General features: G+C 37.9%; 2 protein-coding genes across 2 annotated transcripts; one reads left to right on the top strand and one right to left on the bottom strand.

The window, feature by feature from the left end:
* Window positions 1-757: 757 nt before the first annotated feature.
* Window positions 758-16,161, bottom strand: LOC134743484 (DNA polymerase theta). Its single transcript, XM_063676932.1, has 10 exons — window positions 13,879-16,161; window positions 12,947-13,071; window positions 10,234-12,236; window positions 9,886-10,069; window positions 9,243-9,424; window positions 8,402-8,571; window positions 8,091-8,217; window positions 7,397-7,591; window positions 2,188-2,452; window positions 758-1,624 (listed from the first exon to the last, which is right to left on the bottom strand). Exons 1-10 carry the CDS (start codon window positions 16,014-16,016, stop codon window positions 1,335-1,337), a joined length of 5,679 nt encoding a protein of 1,892 aa, XP_063533002.1. The 5' UTR covers window positions 16,017-16,161; the 3' UTR covers window positions 758-1,334.
* A 471-nt stretch (window positions 16,162-16,632) lies between these two features.
* Window positions 16,633-21,763, top strand: LOC134743315 (uncharacterized). The gene is made up of 5 exons (XM_063676707.1): window positions 16,633-16,940; window positions 18,457-18,796; window positions 18,997-19,197; window positions 20,106-20,261; window positions 21,543-21,763. The coding sequence occupies exons 1-5, from the start codon at window positions 16,737-16,739 to the stop codon at window positions 21,614-21,616; spliced, it is 975 nt and encodes a 324-aa protein (XP_063532777.1). The 5' UTR covers window positions 16,633-16,736; the 3' UTR covers window positions 21,617-21,763.
* Window positions 21,764-23,436: the final 1,673 nt, after the last annotated feature.

The following is a 23,436-nucleotide window of genomic DNA, read 5'->3' as shown; positions in this document are numbered from 1 at the left end:
ATACATCTTTATTTTTAGTTTTACCAGGGCTCGGAACCGGTATTTTTTAAAAACCCCGAAATAGCCCAATATTTTGAATTTTTTTATGCTCATTACGTAGGACTGAATCATGTATTTAGGAAACAATTTTGCATTATTAAAACGTCCCATTAAAAATGAAATTATAAACAAAAGAACGGAAAAGAACGTAATAATACCGGTATTTTTGTATGGAGCAAATACCGGTTTCCGACCCCTGGTTTTATTGTGTCGATAGATGGCAGTAAATTTACTATGGTTACAAAATTTACTATGACAGTACCGCTCTATCCTATTATATCCTCTTTGATTTGATGGTAAATCTCGCACATCTAAATTTACTTTGGATTCGGCGAATAGATATTAATTATTTATAATCCAAATAATCTGGCGTTTCAGGAAAGGTTTACTTTTTTCGAGTATTATCCCCATGGCTTTGACATCGACGATTAGATCAATTGGAGTACTTATATCGGCAGTTTGTTAGAAAAATGTTGAAACACACATCACTATCACAAAGAAGAGTGATGTAACCATAACAATAAGTGACAATAAGTCAACGGTTAGAGAAAATCTTTGAAATATATTACTTTAACGTTAGAAAAAAACAAAATTCCCCCTATATTCCCACGAGCTGGGAATATTTATACCTAGGAAAACTGCCGAGAACGGCACTTCACTACTCTCCACGAGTTCAGACGAACTTTAGGGTCGGGGTATAATGAAAACAACCGACAACTTATATCATCAATGCATACATTTATAGACAAAATCAATAGGTAAACTTCGCTCTATTAGGCACTATTAAATACGCAAAATTCTGTCGCTTATGAGATGAAAATGTCACTTACCTGAAGGCTAATGCGACAAAACTTCGACAAATAAATACATCACATTTTCAGCACATATCATCTATCTATTCACTTTGATTGAGGCTTTCTGCCCTCGATTATATTTTTTTGTTGCTTTTAGTTAACTTCCCGCACAACCGCCTGGAGAGAAATCTTTTTCTCTTTTGAGTCTGAGTTTGACGTGATTTCGTATCATTAGATGTAGTTTTGAAGGTCTGTTAATGTTTTACCTTAGGATACGGCGCTAAACTGTCCTGTAAAGCCTGTGGGAATTGACTTCCACAAATGTACCCACTCTTCACTTTAACAGGCAATGGCACTTTTAGCGTCACACTCCATAACCTCTTTCAAAACCGTAACAAATTATGCTTTGCTGTCTTCAGATACTTCGTTCAGGTATAAAGTGCTAAACTATCTGTAATAACCAAGCTGATGAGAATTGACTATTATCAGTCACGCTGATGTTCATAGTATAATTTCTTCTAATGTGCCCCAAGTATATCCACTCTTGACTTTAACAGGCAGCGGTACTCGTAGCTTCACACTATGTTCCATAACTTCCTTCAAAACCTTAACAAATGAATCTTTACCAGTTTCAGGCACTTCGTATATGAGTTCGTCGTGCATTTGAAGTATTAGGCGTGGTTTGTGTGTTTGAGAGGATATCTTGGTGTCGATGGCACACATGGCGGCTTTCGCAATGTCGGCTGCTGAGCCTTGGATGGTGGTGTTGACCGCTTGGCGCTCGGCCGCACCTGGTGATAAGAGATTCTTTTTTGTATTTGAAAATTGTGTGGAATGGAACAGATGACCTGTAAAGGTGCTGCTAAACGGTTTCCGGCCAGTTTACATCACTACAGTATTTAGGATAAAATTACAATTATACCTACTTGTTACAAATATTTTATAATAAAACATTTCATATAATATACACACTAACACTATGGACATGGTCTGAAATATAATATATTGATTAATTGATTGATTGATGGAAGAGATCGCTTTTTAGCGATAAGACCGCCTGTTGTTACCTGGTTCTATTTTTTCTTTAAATATTTCTTTGTAGTTTTACATGTATGTAAAATGTATAATTTTGGTGCAATAAAGAATATTTACTTACTTACTTACTTAATATAACTGCTGAGTAACATAGACATTATTATTCTCACAACTGTCATAATACTTTTTATCTTAACTTTAATAAAAGATGTAGCATGTTGGGAAAACACAATGTGCATTCCAGCACTTTTGGTTTTGCAATAGTCGGGAGATGTATCCCGACTTTCCTTATGGATGACAACAATGAAATAAGACTTACTTCTCTTAGAAGCCACGCCGCTGTTTATATCGGGCAAGTATCTCCTCCGCCTCATGAGCGTCTCTATGTATCCATTCCTCCTGCAATCTTCCATAACTCTCTGTGTATACATCTTTATAGCAGGATAAGTTTTGTGGAAGGAGTCCATGAACACGGCCGCTTCCATCTCGCCTACGTCCAGCGTTTGCGACAGTGTTTTGTTTCCCATGCCGTAGATGATGCCGTAGCACAGCTGCTTGGCTTTTTGACGTAGGTCGTCGTCCACCTGAACAAAAATAAAGGCAAGTTAAGGTAATGTTCAAGCAACTAAGGGCCAGTTGCACCAACCACAATTAACAGACTGATCAACGTCAAGCAGCAGAAAACTATGAAACTTCCCATACAATAAAATTTAGCGAATGCTAAAACGGTGACAGACGGTTTAGTGCAACCCGACCTTAGTGTCAGTGCACTTGACAGACTGATCAACGTCACCCGGCGCGCCACGGCGGTTTACTATGAAACTTTCCATACAATAAAATAACGATGACAAACAGTTTGGTGCAACCGACTTTAAGTGGTGAAGGAGTGATACTTTAAATTGTCAGTAACAGTAGAAAAAACCTTTTCACAAACCGACGTAAATGTTCTCATTAGGTATACTTCAAAAACTGATAGAATTTTCCAAAAGAGTGGTAAAGTGAGATGCTAATTTTGAGTTGTTTCCTCATGTTGGTTCTTAGTATTGACTTTTAAATTAGGATCTTGAAAAATAAATCTTTAATACCGTTTCTTTGATTTGATTTGTAATGTTTTACAGTCAGTATTTTCCTCGCGTGGGTGTGGTGAAAAATTGTGCGTTTCACTCGGCAAAGTTAGTTTAACCCTCGTGCCTTGAAACCCTCACAACGTCAAGATTCCACTAGACACAATACACATCAAATTATGTAAAAATACTTTTCATAATGTCAATATCCAAGGAGGAAAATAGTCCTTTGTATGAAGAAGCGGCCGTCCAGTTTCCTCTTAATCTCATATTCCGAACACGCTTCTGTGAAATAAAGCGGCCAATCAGCAAAACCAAAGAATTTCAATAGCTTTTTGATGAATTGGATCAGTAAGAGCCTGTTTAGATGTTAACACAAAGCGATGGTTTCCGGTTTACTGGAAAGTGAAATACAATGAGTTGGCAATGAACCTCATTTTTAGGGTTTCGTAATAAGCAAAATAGAAATAACGGTAACGCCTTGACAATAAAGGCGTGTTCAGATATTTCTGAGCGTCTTGCCCGCTCCGATATATCTGATGGCGACTGTACGACGAGAAATTTTACAGGTATATGTGAAATATCAACAATACAAACAAACAATTCAAATTTTCTCTTAAATGTCCCGTGATTGGTGCCGTTACTATAACGGCGCCAAACATGTATCTACTTGGCGAAGAACTTGCAAAAGGCGGGCTTTAAAACTAAGAAACCCATTTAAAATGCTAAACCAGAGCCGCAAAAACTTAAATACCTTAATCTATAGGCGCACATTTGCATGGCAACGTTGAGATAACTTTTAGTTTTCTTACATTCTATGTTGTTTATTTATTTCGATAAACAGCGTGTTTTTGTACAAAAAGATTATGTTTGACTTGAAATTTAATGGTAATTTAATCGATATCAAACTACTTTCACGTTCTGGGGGAGGAAAGTAGGTAACAGTAACAGCTGGCTAAGTTATTTATAACAAACCCTTAGTTTATTGTAGAAACAAATAAAAAAATAATACTTAAGTACATTTTTAAATCTAAACTAGCTTCTGCCCGCGATCCGTCTGCGACGTCTGCGTGAAATGATGATGATGATGAAAACTATCCTACGTCTTTCCCCGGACCTCAAACTATCTCCATGCCAAATTTCATAAAAATCGGTTAAGCGGTTTAAGCGTGAAGAGGTAACAGACAGACAGACAGAATTACTATATGGATTTAAGAGACTACTATAGCGCCTGGATAAAGTCTAATGGCAATCATTCAATTTGAGCATATGCTTACATCAATTATCAGGCGATTCATTAATTATCTAAATTCCACCCCCCATTTCACCCTCTTAAGAGATGATTTTCAACGTAACCTATAAAATTTCAACTAAATCGTGTTTTTTTTAAGGCAAAATTTGATTACCTATACGCATCTATACATGCATACTGCATATCTATATGTACCTATGATGAGCCGGCCCGCCGCTGTTTTAGTTGCAATAAATAGTCATAAGCGTATGGACCTGTTTTAATTTCTTCTAACACCTTCACTCCAAAATGAACCTAATAGACTAAACATCGGTTTAAGCGTGAAGAGGTAACAGACCGACAGGCCGACACACTCGCATTTATAATATTAGTACCTACGGATACGTATGGTATGGATTATATAGTAGGGAAAGGGAAGTAGGAATAACAGGGATAAGGATTACAACACTTGTTTAATTACGTTACGTGTTTGATTACGTCCTTTGACGTCGTAGTCGTAGCTTTAAACGCGCGTAAATAACTTGCCGGTTTTCAGGCCCTCCAATAACGGCATCCGCTTGTTATTTATGTTTTGCGGCAGCCATTTTACATTTAAACATATTAGGTAATTAGGCTAATCTGGGGTCATTACGTCATTAGTCGACAACTAACTACACTGCAGTTCGGCTAAGAATTAATTTGAATAATTAAGAGATACCGACGTCAATAAATAACTAGTCTGGATGGGAGGTTTTAAACAATATTTGTTTTACAAGGGGGAAAAGTTGTATCTTCGTGCTAATATTGATACCTGAGCGAGCGGAAGATTCCAATACTGAAAAGTGCAATATTGAGCGTTGCGAGGGTTTTTTTATTATTATGATTATTATACAACAATACAAAAGCGTTGTCTAGGGTTCCAGAAACAAGTGTTATCTATAAGGGCGTTAAGTCGACGCCTTTAAATTATGTTACTTGTAGTGTAGCAAACTTGGCGGGGAAATCGATCGAAAAAAGGAAATTGTTTGTTAAGTGCTTGGACGGATTGACGGATAGATAGTTAAGGGTTTCTTACTAAAAGCTATTTTCTGTGGAGTGCACAGTAGCTAGAAATTTAAAAGATTTGTTTTTGTAAACATTAAATATCAACATCGGGGTTAAAACCCGTGATTAAACTATCATTTTTGATAAAAGCTTTCTCGCACATTGTACCAAATTTTTTCAATATTCATATTTCCAATGATTACCTATTAATTACCTAATAATTACCTTCGGTCTCTATCGTCAATTCATCAGCGGGATATCATCAATAATACATTGTCATGATTCTTCCATAAATATACCAAATACCAAATTTGAGCAAATCCAAACGTCAGGAAGTCGTTCGAATTAATTTTCCATCACCCAAACTAACATGCTAATTAACAGGGTAGGTAATTTAATAAAAGCTTTAACACTTCGTATACCTAGTGGGTGCTTAGAGGTAGAACAGACAGAACAAGAAAGCACTAAGCCACAAACAAAGCTGGCAATGTCCCAAATTAACCCGCGAACTTGCTTTATCAAACAGCGACATTCGGAGCACGACGCTACAGCTACACAAACAATAGGCTATTTCGAGGATGGCGAATCTTTAGGCCCCATTCGCACGAGAGCTTAAAAAGCGTTGCGTGTGTGACGCACCCATAAGTAAGAGCGAGAACGCGATATCTCTTTCTCGCTATTACTTATGGGTGCGTCACACACGCATCGCTTTTTAAGCTCTCGTGCGAATGGGGCCTTATTGTTTAAAGTGTAATTTCTTTACAAACACCATACAGGGTGGCGGGTGGCTAAAAAATAAGTGCATTCCCGTTGCCAGGGAGGTTTTGGGATTATATTAAGCAAATTTTACTATGGGACCAACCACGAAATCGCAAAAAAAAATTACCCTCCCATAGAAAATGGACCAGCCAAAATGTATGAAAAACAGCCAAAAAAAATTTCGTGAGTTCGGAGTTGGTCCCATAGTAACAGTTGCTCAGTATATTCGGGTATTAAGTATTAAATACATTAAGATCCCTCTAACTTCATAAGTTCCAACCCGTCCTTCTCATATATACAAACATATAAATTGTACTTATCTAAACCTTTAAATTTTCATGAATATGGATAAAGAATACACAAGATGTCAAGTTACAAACATGAAAAGTGAACCCCTGCTTGATCCTATTTTCCCGCTTCGCTCAGACGAAAAAAAGACACTAAACTAATACCTAACCAGTACCTATAAAGTATACTTAGTCAACGTATTTAACACATTCACTGCCACCAACGCATACATGTATGCGTTCACCGTCATATACAAGTTTGTTCCTAGGCCATGCCCCCCGGCAGTGAATGCCATAAATATCGACAAGGACAAAGTGCCAGAAATATTCGAATTTAAACTGTTGTGAGACATACTAACATTAAATCATTTTACGGTTTAGACTCACTTGTTTTAGTCACTCGCGCGACATGTTTCGGAGAGCCTAGGTCTCCTTTCTCAAGCACTAATAGTGCGAGCAGCGTTTACGACGACCGTGTATTGAGTACGCAATATATTTAATGCCAGAAATATGTACACACTACCTTAATATATGGGTAAATAAGATCGTGTGTACATTTTGTCATAGCTGGCAGTTTTGTCCGTGTGTGATTTCTGCTTACCTTCGCATAGTTGTTAAAAATGAATGAAGCGATGCGCTCGTTCAGCTATGGGAACATAGAGATGAGCGAGTGAAAGAGGTCATTATGTGGGAGTTAGCACGGCTGTGCAATAGCGATAGAAAGCTTCGTTCAAATAGTCTTAGCCTGGAAAAGGCTGCCTTCTGACTCTGTATTACCCCTAATGCAAGAAACCTTTGTATCAGCATGTAGACGACTTCAGCAGGAATTAGTACATACCTAATACGTACACTCCAGAGGACTTTTTTTTATTTTCTTTCAAAGTGACCCCGTTTTCATTGTTGTCTATGTACTGCACTTGTGTATGTAGAAGTAGAAACACGTTTGTGGGAAAATTAAAGTTGGTTGTCTTACTTTAAAGATTATAAGTACATACATCTTGTTTTTGGACACTTTTCCCAGCTGCCCGCGACGGCCTTGAACACGTCCACGCCGGACCTCATGATGCCGGTGAGCACCTCATCTGGCAGTAGTGCAGGACCATGAGCTGGCAGTAGTATACAATATACTCGAATGACTCTTACTTGTTCCTCCGTCACTTGTCCCCAGCTGGCCGCGACGGCCTTGAACACGTCCACGCCGGATCTCATGATGCTTATGAGCACCTCATCCTGGCAGTAGTGTGTCAGTATCCTGAGCTCGAGCTGGCAGTAGTCCGCTGACACCAGCACGTGGCCCGGCGAGGCGCGGAATATGTTGCGGCAGTTGAACTCCACTACCTACAGTTCAAAAACTAGTATTGTTTGTTGTCTACAATGTCTACATATCATTGTCCAATACCCACACAAAATAGGGCACTTTATTTTTAGGCAACTAGTAGGTACTTTACTCCTAATGAAGCGATATTAAGTCACTTGACAGCATTGGACATATTTAAAAACTAGAAACTTTCATAATTCCATCGGGGATTTAAAGGTTTATTTTAATATTTTTAATGCAGGTTTCGAGAAGTTACTGCCCGATTTATTTTTAAACGTCTAACTTTCAGTTGGTGACGAAACATTTGGCATTAACAGCGTGGATAAAGGTAAATGGATAAATAATACATGACTATTAACAAAAATAACTTTTTGGTCGCCTCGTCGGAGGGTATGACAACGGTATCACGGAAGTCCTCGGCACACTTTATTAGAGGCTCGGTTCATGCATGCTGATCCAATCCGAGCAAGTACGCGTGGTTTATGATAGAGTATAATTATGTGATAATTATATAGGTACCTCTTCGGTTGCTTCATCGGAGAGGAATGACATCGGGATCGTGAAGGTCCTCGGCACACTTTGGAGGTTTGGTTCGTGCATGCTGATTCGCCCCGAGCAAGTATGCATAGTGTATGACGGAGTTATCCTGCGTAAATTATTTTATTTTAAGAATAAATATCAGCGTACGAGTAATAAGGGGTTTTTTGTTATGACCTCGGCCTTCATTTTTATTGCGGCTCCTTAGCAGTGTTTTATGGATGTGATTCACATTATTTTTGCTAAAAGTGTGAGTCAAGTGATATTTAGCCATAATCCTACAGCCATCTCACCTGTTCCCGTCGCTGTATATGCAAGCTCGCTCCGTCAGAGGGTACAAGGTCTTAGTTAAGATACTATTCAGCTTTCTCCAATAGATGACGGTACTAGAAACAGGACTGTTATGCGAACATAACACGCTCTTTTTCGTACTGACTTTACGTCCTCTGTATATACCTAGAACCTGCAAAAAATAGTATCCAGTTGGATTTTTACTATTCGATATTTCGACGCATGCTACTAATTATATTACCAGAGTAAGCTCTGTTTAAAAATCTCGCGTTTTCCTTGTACGTATTTTTTTAGGGATTGATCATTTATGGACTATGAAACACGGCATTTCACTTGCTCTCATTTATAAATTGATACCAGAAGGACTCACGGTGACTCATATATTTTAAGGCATCGTGGAGCTTACCACCACAACACGGAACAAACGAAACATTAACTAAACAAAAGGCTCAAACTTATTCAACTCTGAGAACAACAGACTACGAAGCTCGATTATTTTAGTTGGGTTATGCAATGAAAACAAACGCAGTTTGTTTAGAGTTAGGTACTAAAACAGCTGAAGTGTGTAGTAGTTTTTCATATCAAATTTTTAATCTATTTGACCCGTGGAAGTTGCTCAGGTTCACATAGATCATGCCTAGAAAAGAGCTGATGATCGTCAACCTAAACCGATTTTCACAAACAAGAGTATGCATAGGTAATACTCTCGAACCGACATAATACAAAACAAAAACTACTATTTAAGTGTCTCTTCTTTACTATTTAAGAACTACCTACTATTCCACGTTTCTGTTTACGTTAAAAGGTAAACATATACACACATACGAATACAATAGTACCTACCTTTGCGACATCCTTCGACGAATTGAAGTTGAAATGATATCCGCATAATTTATAAGCCTTCTTCTGCAGGGTGTCTTGCGAATTTTTTACATCGATCAAAAGCCGTGAGGCGAGCTCTTTATCAACAGTCACCCCGTAATGCTCGCAGCTCGCCAGGATCTTAGCGATTTGAATTTCGATGTCTGAGAAATAATCCCACGTGATGAGAAAATGCACCAATAGGTACTTAGATACGCAACTATTCGTATACAGTTACAGATTGAGTCAATAAAAGCCAAGATTAAGACGGAGAAGGCTCTCTGAGGTTGTCGTGATTTTTGACAAAATTCCCTACCTTTTCCCGTTTTGTCAAACATTTACAAAATTTAGTAAATATGTTTGATGTAAGTGATGAATTGATGATGATGATGAATATAAGTAGGTACCTATGTAAAAAGCAATTTTGGGGCCTTTTTGAATTCGTCGGGCAATTCTGCCGCTTGCGGGGAAAAAAAGTACCATCGTTACATTGTTAACTGGCAGTTCAAAAACCTTATTACAAAATGCATAGGGTCCACAGTTTTTTTCATTGGGATTAATGAAAATGGAAGATTTGAAATAACATACAGTATTTAAAACAGAATGGTAAACCTAAATTACTTACTTATAATATTTTGTATATTCTGATACAATTTTAGCAAATGTGAACTTTGAATGTTGGCGATCTTCCGCACACACCACGCTTTGACACACAGCTCTTCGGCGGCGTCCAAATTTTTGAATTTCTTTACTCGGTTGCCAATCCTAAAGGATGCCGTCGACAAATCAAGTTCACAGTATTTTTTCATCTATAAAATAAACAAAAAACTTACAAATTGGTTGGTTTTATCTTGACGCATGCAAAGGAAATAGTATCTGTTATCTGAGAAAATATGCCGGATCTTCACACGAATGAGTCTAAATAATAATGAAAGATAACGTAAACATGTAAAGATAAATAGGCTCTTCTTACCAAAAACACGATGCTTGGGATCTTTTCATCACTGTCCATCAACCATTCGGCTAAAGAAACATCCGCACTCGACCCTGTGATATCCGCGTCGAAAAACTGCTTTACATATTTATAAGTGGTTTTCAAACATAACGTCTTCAAATTTAACTCGGTTTTAATAAACCAACTACGTAATTTATTCCTCAAAAACAAATAATCGCCATTCAATGAGTTTACATCTAAAAATATACAATTGTCTTCATCCGTACATATGGCGATACTTTTTATTATTGGTATTTCTGCTTGTTTGTCTTCTGTGTGTTTGATTGTTAGTTTAGGCTGATTTCTTACTATGTTGCTTCCTATTGGTTCATTTGATGGTAATATTCTGTTATTAATGTCGAAAAATATAGCTGCATTTGCTACTTTTTCAATGATATCAAGGTTCAAGTTAATGTCTTTCCCTTTCAAGACAGCGCACTTTAAACTAGTGCCTGTGATTTGTATGCTAAACTTATTAAGACAAATGCAGGACTGATTCTGCTTTTGTTCTATTGTCTCTTCTAATTGATGGCCGATTTTTAATTTCTTGGCAGGCTGACGACTACAGTTCTTCTTGTTAACGTTATCGGCGCTGCGTTTCAAAGGGCTGATGAAATAAGTATTAATACACGTTTCTTTAATATTCTGCGTATTTCCAATTACGTCGTCGTTCAAATCGTAACACATTTTATCTTCCTCGTAAATTAACTTTATATTTTCGTCATCTTCAACGTCTATTATAGTAGACTTAAACGCATTTAACATTGATTCTGTATTTATTTGAACATAATTTAAAGTTTTAGCTTGGAAGTCTGTTTTGGGTGTCTGATCCACTACATCGCCGTCTTCAATTAATTTTGTTGGTATTGTATCAAGTGGTAAACTCTCTTCAAAGAGATTTGAATTATCTCCGTCAGAAAACATGCTATTATTTTTAGAGGTTGCTTTACTTGATGATAATTCGGCATTGACTTTCCCTATTTTATCTTCAGCCTCTCCAAAACTTATGTCTGGAGAAAACATTTTCTTAGACGTACGTGATTTTGTAATATTTTCAATTGGGATATCAGTAAAATTCATTGTATCCCAAATAATATCATCATCTTGATTTATTTTATAACTATTGACTAGATCATTAATTATTGGACTAGAATTGACTATAGCATTTTCATTTTTCGCAATATTTACATTGTTATTCAATTTATTTTGCGTATTAATTGTAGAATTCATATTATTCTTCGATTTATTAATACTAGGGAGATTGTTTTTATATCCCGTGATATACGATTTACTACTTTTAGCTGACAAATATAAATTTCCACTCGCTGGACTGTCAAATAAACAATCACTATCAAAATCGTCTTCTGTTTTCTTAGTCATAGTATCTGTTTTGGATTTATTCATTTCATATGCATTTTCATTTCCGACAGTGGTCTCATTTTTATCAACATTCATGTGCAAGCTAGTCTCTGAAGCAATCGATTTATTTGTTTCAAGTTCTCTGCTTACTATTAGATCCTTTGTTGAACTTTTATTATGATCCGTATTTGTGTTGGCATTTTTATTTTCCCATTTAATTTCTCCCCCTATGTCATGTTCTAAAAATCTCCTAGCTTCTGAAATAAGGTTTTCAGCTGCTTCCATTGTCGTCATACCACAACAGCCAGTTATCCAAATATTCTTCATTTTATTGCGTTTTCTTGTATCATCGCTGTCATCGCCTTCCCTCTCCTTCTCACTTTGAAACGGCAGAGCTTTATAAAGTGCATTTTCTATAACATTAGGCTCTGCTGTTGCGACGCTGGATATGGTTTCAAAGCCAGCATTGAAAAGACTCCTAGCTCGCATGCCGTTTAAAGAAGGTAACTTCATTAGCTCCAATAACTCTGAGTGTATACCAAAATGTAAGCGATCTTGGAATTGTGAAATGAGCATTTCCATGTTTTTCCACCCAAGTTGATGACTAAACGCCGTTACCATTCCTAAAGTACAAAAATAGACGAATTAGTGTATCTAAGGTGGACAAAACGCAACTGATGAAACGAAGATGCCACTTGAACAATCGGGCTTGTTGTATTATAAAAGTGCCTAAGGTACACAAATTGTAATATTATCATTCTGCATGACACTTTCATACGCGTTTTCAACTCTCGACAACTACCTTCGAAACAAGTTTGAAGATGAGCACAATCAGTTGTGTTCATTTTTACTAGATACCAATAAACCCAATATTTTAAATACTGTATAGTCACGGACTTTAATTGTTGTGCCATTTAGGGTTAGCATTGATTAACATTAGCCGTGTCCACACAGAGCGAGCATACGCGCGAGGCAATTTCCTCGCGCAAAAAAAGGCCAGTGTAGACGTGGCTTGCGCGCACCGCCTCGGCCGAGGCACTTCTACACTGATGGCCGTTTTGTGCGCGAGGAAATTGCCTCGCGCGTATGCTCGCTCTGTGTGGACCCGACTATTGACAACAAAATTAGCTTGAACCTTAAGAGGATCAACGATGAAAGTCTGTGACCGTACGAGTACGACCGGCAACACTCTTAACTGACCACGAGATCACCTTATGTCTTTGCAAAAAGGTCGAAATACCAGTTAACAATATACTTCATCATATCTCTTAAGGTCCCTCCACACTCGTGCGCGAATCGCGGCGCGTAGTCTGGAGCGGGCTTTGTTTGGTACCTGCAAACGTAGCGGCCGATTGCTGTAGGCTCTGCAAGAATCCCCGCGCGCATTGAAACTTGCTGGCGACTTCGGACAACGGCACCTCGTTCACTAAGTCTTGCAATGCCAAGGCCGTGTAAAACCTTTTAAAACATAAAACTGAATTAGCTCTTGATTAGGTATTAAATGAGGGTCAGAAACTACACTAAAATCTTCAAAGTATAAAGTATGAAATCGTAATAATGGAAATGGGTTAATCAACTTTTAAAACACTGATTTCGTGTTTTAGACTCCCTAGCAAAGAAAAATAGTTTTTTTCAAAAACCATGTTGATTTTTTTACTTTCGTTGCTTACACGGGCACGTTAATATTAATGTGTTAAATTAATACCTAATACCCTTGGATCTAATAATGCCAGAGTAAACAAAAAAGTAAAAAAATCAACATGGTTTTTGAAAAAAAAAAAAAACGATTTTTCTTTGCTAGCCCAAATATGTTCACCTCTGCTTTAAATAAATTAAAATGTGGTATTTTCAATAAAAAGAGACCTTATTGTCGATGGCGCTTACGCCATTATAAACGATGCTCCGATAAAATACAATGCCGCGCGACGCTGTGCGGCATAAGCGCCATCGACAATAAGGTCCCTTTTCATAGAAAATGCCCCAAATAACTTAAGAAAACTTAGATAAATTCGATTAATTAATGTTAGTACATTAAATAATTTCACGAGTCTAAACCGTGAAATTATTTAAAGGTAGTATTAAGGTAGTAATATGAATTTCTACCTTCACCAGATAATTGTATTTTTATCTGTATTATATATACTTGTAAAACTCAGAAGCTGTAAATTGGATACAAGGATGGCGTAAGGGTAAGAGAAGAGCCGCTTCGCAATTAATCCAAAAACCTTTTCTTTAAGATTTCATATAACACAAACAGAATCTTACCTTTTATGAATATTTAATTTATTGTAAGCATTGTTGAATTTATTTGCTCCTCTCAAGCATCTAATTATAAAGCTTTCCTGCACTCCCACCAGCTCTCCAACTCTCTTCATGGCTTTAGTTAAAGATTCCCACAGTGTAAGTAAATGCAACCAATCTATATCTGCCCATTGGCTGCTGACACTGTACGGAGTCACCAAGTAAATCAGGTGCAAGTCAGTCTCCAAAACAAGGCATTGCCGGGCCTTCTGCAGCTCACAGAATAAAGATAGACCATCATTCGGAGCCATTGATGATGATAAACAAGCTTTCCCCAATGGTGTAGCTACATACTGAATGTCATCTTCTTCATTTTGAAGTCTTACAAGTTCAAACTTCTTTAATTCCTCCAAAGTGTTTTGTAACAGTATGTTTTGTGAGGGTGTTATTTTCTGTTGAGTATAGAGCAAAGTACACTGTGAATATAAATCTAGTTCAGCTTTTGTACAAGCAACTTGACTCGCTATCATTTCTAATATGGCTCTCATGTATTTGTCTTCACTTTCAATACAACTCTCCACAGGGTCTAAAGCTCCCATCATCAATTCAAAACCAATTTTCTTCTCATTCTCAGTGCATACCAATATACTCTCTCCTTTAGTGTCTCTACCCATTCTGCCAGCTCTCCCAATCATTTGTTTATATGTCAATATATTAAGTGGCTGTCTTTGGAATACTGGTGTTCTTATAATAACTTTCCTAGCAGGTAAATTGACTCCTGAACTTAAAGTAGAAGTAGCCACCAAGACCCGTATCGCCCCCGACTTGAATGCTCCTTCTATTATGTCTCTCTCATCAAAAGTTAGTCCCGCATGGTGATATGCAACACCAAATGATATTGTTTTCTTAAGTACTTGATCTAGTCCTACAGGGCAATTTTTCAGCTGTTCTAACACTTCAGCAATATTTTCAGTCTTCAACTGTTGTCTCAATACAACACCAATTTCATTTCCTGAGCACCCAAGTTTGAAGAAGGATGATGCAATATTTTGAGCCAAATTCTCACACCTGTTCTTAGTCATGCAAAAAATTAGGATAGAACATCCTTCTTTAATTGTTTCTAGGCAAATTTTCAAGACATTGTCTGATTCAGCAATTGAGGTAGAATCTTTTATAGTGCTTACAAAATTCCCCTGTTTATCATAATACTTATTATTGACTAGACAAAATTCGTCTAATGGAATTGGTCTGAATTGAGTGACAAACAATTCTGCATCGAGCCAGGTCGCCAGCACTTCTAAGTTGGGCAATGTAGCCGACATTCCAACTATTTGAATTTGCACACCTTCCATCTTGAATGTAACATATTTGACTTTGGTCAGGAGAAGCTCCAATATATAGCCTCTGTGAGGATCCCCTAACAAATGCAGTTCATCAACAATGACAGCACCCAGGTCTGAAATGTTGCCGTCGTCTAGCAACCTGTTGATCAAACTATTTGCTTTCTCTATTGTACAAATAGCAACATGGACTGCTTGGAGCCCGCCTGGAGGCGACTGCGATCCCATAAAGCCTTCCACCCTTATCCCAGAGCTGGATAATATGTCTTGTAGATAAAACATTTTTTCTCTCACTATGGATACAAATGGTAGAATAATGATTACCTTCTTTTGTCTCTCCAAAACAGTTTTGATGGTCAGTATCTCTGCCACAAGTGTCTTCCCCGCCGACGTCGGCGCTGAATACACGAGGTTACAACAATCCAAGAGAACTTTAGCGTTACCTAAACATGTTACCTGCCATTCAAACATCTCAGTGATACCTTTTTGCTCATATTTCTTAGCAATTTCTGACGGTAAACCCCAATCCTTCAGATTTCTGTTCATTAGCTGCTTTTGCGAACATTGTGTTATTTTAGTTTCATTGTATATACTAGTATCGATAATACCCGAAGAATTGCGCACGGTACTGTTTACCTTCTTGTTAAAATTATCACGTATATGCGTTGGCTTCTTTTCCTCCTCTGAAACATACTCTTTGACCACTTCCAAAGTGTTCTGAATTTGGAACGAGAAATCAAAACAATTGTCCAAGAAGCCTACATTTTCTACAAGTATTTGCGAGTCTGCAAACTCTGTCTCGGCCATAGTATACTCACGCATTCGTTGACGTGAACACTTTTAAACCAATACACTTAGGTTTCACAATTATATACATAATTTCAGTTTAATTTGAATCGGAACAAATTAATTCTTTCTCAGTTTTGTTTTACTAAATCAAAAACAACCGACACGCTGTAGCTATAAACAGCTGACATGAATTGACGTTTGACGTTTTTATAAAGTCCGTTTACATTCGCAGCTCGTGGCTCGGCTCGCGGCTCGTCTCGTGTCTCGCCTCGAGGTCGTAAGCCCGTCGAGCTTTCGTGGGTCGCATAGACATAGTATATACAATGTGGGTCGTCTCGTGTCTCGGCCTGCTCGGCCACAGCTCGTAACCTCGTCGAGCTAATCGATTTTAAACACAAACGGCACGGTATAGCTCTCGACGAGCTTACGAGCTGTGACCGAGGCACGGGATGGGCCACAAACCGAGCCACGAGGCGAGAGTGTAATCATTAGCTCTACGAGCTTACGAGCTCGAGGCGATTTGCTTGGCCAACTATACTTTTGTGTTTTATGTTTGAGCTGATGGCCAAGTTACCAATGCTCGAAAAAAAAAAAAAAAACAATATGTCAAACATTGAGGTTAGTTAGGCTTTATTTAGTTTAAGCTTGTTTTGTTTACGATAATACGATTTGATTTGGACTGTTCTATTATGAAAGTTGTATGGGCGCCTCCGCTATTTCTCAGTGTTTATTCGTTTTATTGTTGTTAGTAACATGGAAGAACCTAAAAAAACATCTTATACTTCTTATAGGTATTGTTTAGTACCAAAGTGTACGAACACTACCATAAATACACCTGAGAAATTATTTTTTGACGTGCCAAGAGATGTGGAAGTACGCAAACGATGGTGTAAACTTATGAAAAAAGGAAAACTAAGGCCCAAAACCACTTTTCATTGTTGTGAAGATCACTTTAACGTAAGTTCTCAATACAGATGGAAACAAATATACAGATTTTTTTTTAATATACCACGTCGGTGGCAATCAAGCATACGGCCCGCCTGATGGTAAGCAGTTACCGTAGCCTATGGACGCCTGCAACACCAGAGATATTACACGCGCGTTGTCGACCCTTTAAAAACCTGTACACTCCTTTTTTGAAGAACCCCATACTGTAGCCCCCCGGGAAAACCTCGGCAGGGAGCTCATTCCACAGCCGAAGCGAATTTAAATTGCAATTAAAACGTCTTTTAATTTGTCAACATATTATTGTATACAAGATTTTTAAGCGAGAATTAGATGTTTAGTTATTTTGTAATACTACTATTAATATCTAAAATGGAGAGTAGGAGGAGGCCTACACTCGAAGAGGGGTCCAAATTAAATAAATAAATAGTGAATTGCATACATAAACCTAACACTAACTACTAACTATAAGAAACTTACTAACCAATATGCAAACACTTCTAATGTAAAAATTGTTAATTTGGAAATAAAAGGTTTATTTATTTATTTACTATTAATATTTAATTTGTTTTTGGTAGTTTATGTTGCAATACCCTTGCAGGGGTCAAGTTGACACTGTATTTAATCATAAGATCCTCTGTACACATGAAACGCAATAGAAAATATGAATATGAGTATCTTGTATTAATGTAGCGTGGCTTCAATAAGATAAACTTTAGATGTGGGCGTGGGTCCTAAAGGTACTGGCGCAAACTTTAAACATTTTGATCCTATAAGAGTTTTAAACGAGTCACAGTTAGTTTCACTAGACTAATATTGACCAGGATATAGACCGTGATTATCTTTTGTATTGTTTATGAGCTCCCGATATTTCGACACAGTTACATGCATCTTGGAGCTCATAAACAATACAAAAGGTAATCACTCCCGGTCAATATAAGTTTATTTTGATCTTAGCCTGATGTCAAGTAAATTATTTGCACTGCATATAAAGTCTGAACAAATATTGGTGTCTATTTAATCTAATAATCGAATAACACTGCTTCTGACCACATGACATGATGTTTATGTAGATATACTTTATTATATTCCCTGCACATTCTCCAGTTTACTATTAGGTACTAACGCTGATAAATGCTGTACTGTACCTATTATGTTACAACCACAGACTGTTACTGGAAGCACGCCAGCCTGCTTTCATTTACTACCACTATGAGGCTGGTGTCCTCACGTGCTCTCAATGTGCGCGGGGGTTCGCCTCAAAGATCAGCTACGTCAGCCATTTTCGGGCGCTATGGTCTAAATCAGCCAGAAGGATCATCATCATCATCATCATTCTCAACAAGCATGACTTGTACTCTTTATTTGTAAATTTAACCACACAAGTTATTTGATTTAGTCCTCCCTACTTCCTTGAACAGTTCTATAATCTTAAAATGAGTATTGCAAGATTGCCTTGTGCTGTGAAGTCAGAATTAATGTGGCATATGAACATTTCTGATTATGAAAGATTATGTTTTGATTTCAGGTTGAAGAGGATACAGAAAATTATATCCAATATAGCATAATGAAAGAACAAGGGGTAAAAGTCCACCTAAAATTAAAGAAAGGAATTGTACCTCATAAATTTAAATGCCAAAGCCGAAACCGTTCACCGCCATTAAACCAAGTGTATTCTGTTAAGAGACAAAGATTAGCTTTGATAAATGAAGTTCTTTCAGAGTTTGCTGTCAAAAATAGCAATATTTCAGAACCTCCACATACAAGCAACTGTGAAACAGAGCCAGGCACTGCCATTATCGAGCATCATGACACTGAAACAGGAAGCAGTACTGCTGTTATGGATTGTAAGAGTTCAAGGCCAATAAGTATGATTTTTAATATAATGTTATTTAATTTGAATAATAAACATAATGATTTACAACAATTTCCTCTTAGTCCAGTTTTGAAAGTTGATTACTTCATGCATCATTGATTATTTGTGATTGTGTTTCAAATGTTATAAAAATTTTGCATAAGTAATTATTAGCCCTGTTGACTATAAATTTAAATTCATCCATTGTTTTAGTATTTATAAAGGAGGAAGCTGAATTCCTGGATGAAGAGGTGCGTGTGAAGGAGGAACCAGAATGCAAGGAAACTGCAGGCTTGTGTGGAGTGAGTGAGGCAGCCGAGCTAGCTGGCCTGTACTCTGACCACATTTTCAAGGATGAGCTCGTGCTGGGGCCGGAGGTCCCGTACCGGCCTGATGTCAACCAGGTAGTTTCTGGTGAGATGCTTTTTCTTCCTATGTTTGTATCCTAGACTCACGGCAGTCTCAGATTGTAGTTAATTAGTCGCTAGGCACCTGTAATTTAAGGATTGTCATCTTACTATGATATACCAGGTTAAGGTTGACTGGAAGAGATCCCTTATAAGGGATAAGTTAGCTTTTGTACATTGTCAGGGTGTCCACTTTCTGGAAAATCAGGGAAGGCAGGGAAAAGTCAGGTACGGAAATATTGGTCATGGAAAGTCAGAGAATTTCAAGAGAGGTCAGGGAAAAATGAGAAAAAGTTCAAGGCTAAGTAGGTAAAAAAACCGGATTGTATTATCTAACGTCTTCTTCTTCATTTCCTGTTACCCCCTGCTGGGGTGTAGGGCGAATCTTATTCTTCCATTGACTTCGGTCTTGAGCAGCTTGGGTAACCTCCTCACACCCCATCATCAATACACCCAGCTCTTGCTCCACAGAACAACGCCAAGTAGATTTAGGGCGACCATGTTTCCGCATGCCGGGCATCTTCCAGGTCAGGGCCACTTTGGATAGGTTGGTGTCAGGTTGCCCATTCCAATGTCATTTCCGCGTCTGGATCTCCTTGTGTACGGGTGTTTCTCCGGTTATTCTCCATAAGTGAGCGTTTGTGATCCAGTTAGGCCAAAAGATACGAAGGATTTGCCTTAAGCATTGGTTCACAAACACTATCTAACGTATGCGGAGTGAAATCTGGACAAAATTCAATGTCGTACTAAATAAAAACAACATAGTTATTTTTTTTATAAATGTTCATGTATTTTAATAATGTATTTAACAACGTTAAATGCAAGATAAAGTTTACTCAAATGCGCGATTTTAAACAGATGTTGTGGTACTTTTTTTTTGTAAAAATTTTATCTTCCTTGGAAAAACTTTTTTAGGAAACTTAGCCCTCGCCGCCGCCGAGGACGCCAGCAGCCTGTCGCTGCTGCTGTGCGAGGAGACCATCCCCGGCTCGCCCGCGCCCGACGCCGAGTCGCCGCCGCGGCCGGACCTGCACATGCCGTTCGCGTGCGCGCCGCAACACGCCAATAAAGGTAACTCTACACTGCACACACAAAGAGCCCTCTCGTGAGCAAATTGAAGCGCAAAGCAACTCAATGCGTGACGAGGCGCCACGTCGCCCACGTCGTCACGTCCTAAGCATCATGGCCTCACGTGCGTTTGTCATTACTGTACTACGGCATGTTCGTGCTTACCTTATTCTCTAGGGTGTGTGTTCCCGGTTGACGCCATACAAATTCAGTATCGAGAGCAATCTCTGCCTGATTCTTATCCACTCTTGATTATTTTTACCTTACACCACGCCTGAGGTACGCCCGAATAAAGAAAGAAAAGTAATTTAAATGCTATTACTATAATTGATGCCCACATAAAATACTTACGAAATACGAACCCTCTCACCTCTCAGTTACAAGGGCTTACTGGCCGAATCGCGAGCCCTCTGGTAGTGGATAAGCAGATGAAAGCCGGGTCTAGCTCTAGACCATCGGGTCAAAAAGTTTGGTTTAAATTACAAGTCATCATCATCTTCCTCGCGTTATCCCGGCATTTTGCCACGGCTCATGGGAGCCTGGGGTCCGATTGACAACTAATCCTAAGAATTGACGTAGGCACTAGTTTTTACGAAAGCGACTGCCATCTGACCTATGGCAGGCCTTTGGTTTAAATTACAAGTACTTAATAATCGTATTTTGATTTATACAATACCTTAATTTAATTTTAAGTTTTATTTTGTTTTAATGTGTCTGTTTTAATTTAAAAAAATTGTGATATTATTTTGTATGAATTATTTATTATTCTGGTATTATAAATTGTTATTTTATCTTTACATGTACGGATCTCTGGTTATATGAAATAAATGTATTTTGATTTGATTTTTGATTAACTTTGACTAAATAATAAACAGTATGATTTACAACAATTGCTTCTTGTTTCTTTTTTAGGGTTCCGTACCCAAAAGGTAAAAACGGGACCCTATTACTAAGACTCCGCTGTCCGTCTGTCTGTCACCAGGCTGTATCTCATGAACCGTGATAGCTAGACAGTTGAAATTTTCACAGATGATGTATTTCTGTTGCCGCTATAACAACAAATACTAAAAACAGAATAATATAAATATTTAAATGGGGCTCCCATACAACAAACGTGATTTTTTTGCTGTTTTTTTCCGTAATGGTACGGAACCCTTCGTGCGCGAGTCCGACTCGCACTTGGCCGGTTTTTTTTATATATAATGTGAGAATATTGAATTTATTGCATAAGTAATAGCCCTAATAATAACTTAATGTATATTCATTTACTATCAATTGTTTTAGTATTTCTGGATGAAGAGGTGTGTGAAAAAGGAACAAGAATGCAAGGACACTACAGGCTTGTGTGGAGTGAGTGAGGCAGCCGAGCTAGCTGGCCTGTACACTGACCACATTGTCAAGGATGAGCTGGGTCTGGGGCCGGAGCTACCGCACCGGCCTGGTGTACGCCAGGTTGTTTCTGGTGAGACGCTTTTCCTTCTTATGTTTGCATCCAAGACTCACATTTAAAGAATATAAAGTATTTGTATTACAAATACTTTACACAATACTTTTTTTTGTATTATTAACGAATCAGTTGGCAAAAATTTGATTTGGCAACCATATAACTCCATAAATATGCATTTAAAAAGGATTGCAATTACAAAAGAAAGCTTTTGTTTTTTAAGGTATTCGTTTTTAGTATTAACCAGAAAAAATAAATAGAAAAGTGACATAGTAGATTGTTAACCAAGGGATGAAAACATACTAATTACTGATTCGATTTTTTATTTTTTAACATTTCCACATAATAATACTCTTGTTGTACTACTTTCTGCAAAGTAGTAATTAATCCTATAGTTTTGTCCAATCTATATTTTTGACTACACTTTACTGACTAACGTTTAAGTTTAAACAAAAAACATTTAACAAAATATTTTTTTTAAAATAATAACAGGGTTTCAGCATATCGAGGTTTGGTTTATTTTGGTTAGCCCTGTGATTTACATATAACATGAGTAAAAAGATCTGAGCTCACACAACACTGTTTTTAAAGTATTTCAACTTATCTATGTCCATTGTAAAATGAACTTGTTTAACCTTTAATTTGTTATAATGTAATTCGTGTTACTGACCACTGATACGTGAACTTGGCTTGAGAAGAACTGGTTATTCCCCTAAGCGCAAAAGATTCCAATATAAAAAGAACTCTGCAAATATAATACGACCAGTAGAGGGTACATACAGTTGCCTTTTACGATTTACGTCTCGGCTTTCGTATTGTAAGGCGTTTTTGCAAGATACGCAATCCGTCTTTGGATGATTAGGGTTCGTTTATAATAGAATTGTAAATGAGACCAGAGATGTTTATATAGACTATGTGCATAAGGAGTAAATTTGTTTGGCTTGGGATTATAAAAGTTCATGGGATTTATTTATTTGTCACTATGTTTACGACTTTAGAATATCATAGTATAAAGGATTAACCGCAACAGGCGCCTTGCCACGCACACCGAATGTCATTTTACCAAAATGTACACAGTAGAAATCCCTCCTAGAGACAAATGGACCAACGACCAAATGTACGTCGAAGAGGGAAGCCATATTTGGTACACGGATGGTTCCAAGAAAGGCAATGATGTAGGATGTGGGATCTATGGTGAGAGACCTAAGCTCAGAGCTAGCGTCAGCATGGGCACACAGGCATCAATCTTCCAGGCAGAAGTCTTCGCCATCAACAAATGTGCGGAGATTAACCTGGATAGAAACCTAAGACACCATCATATCTACATCAACTCAGACAGCCAGGCTGCTCTGCTGGCACTAGACTCCCTCGAGTCAAACTCAAAACTAGTCCAGAACTGTAAAACAAACCTAAATGCACTGGCTAACTCCAACAAAGTCATACTTAGATGGGTACCAGGGCACTCCGACATTAACGGAAACGAAGAAGCGGACGAACTTGCTAGAAAGGGCGCAGACACACCCCTGGTCGGCCCAGAACCGTTCTGTGGAATCACAAAACGGGATGCATACTCTCTGCTCAGCAACATAGAAAAAACGAGAGCAATCGATTGGTGGAAGTTCGTCAAAGGACAAGAATACTCGAAAGCTCTAATCAAAGGGTTCAACGGCAAAGGAGCTTCTAAGGCTCAAAAGATATAAAACCTGCGCAGTGACTAGAATATTGACTGGACAC

The sequence above is a fragment of the Cydia strobilella genome, chromosome 8 (genome assembly GCF_947568885.1).
Source record: "Cydia strobilella chromosome 8, ilCydStro3.1, whole genome shotgun sequence".
Classification (NCBI taxonomy): domain Eukaryota; kingdom Metazoa; phylum Arthropoda; class Insecta; order Lepidoptera; family Tortricidae; genus Cydia; species Cydia strobilella.
The sequence above is the reverse complement of the archived record's forward strand: the minus strand, read 5'-3'. Positions and strand labels throughout refer to the sequence as shown.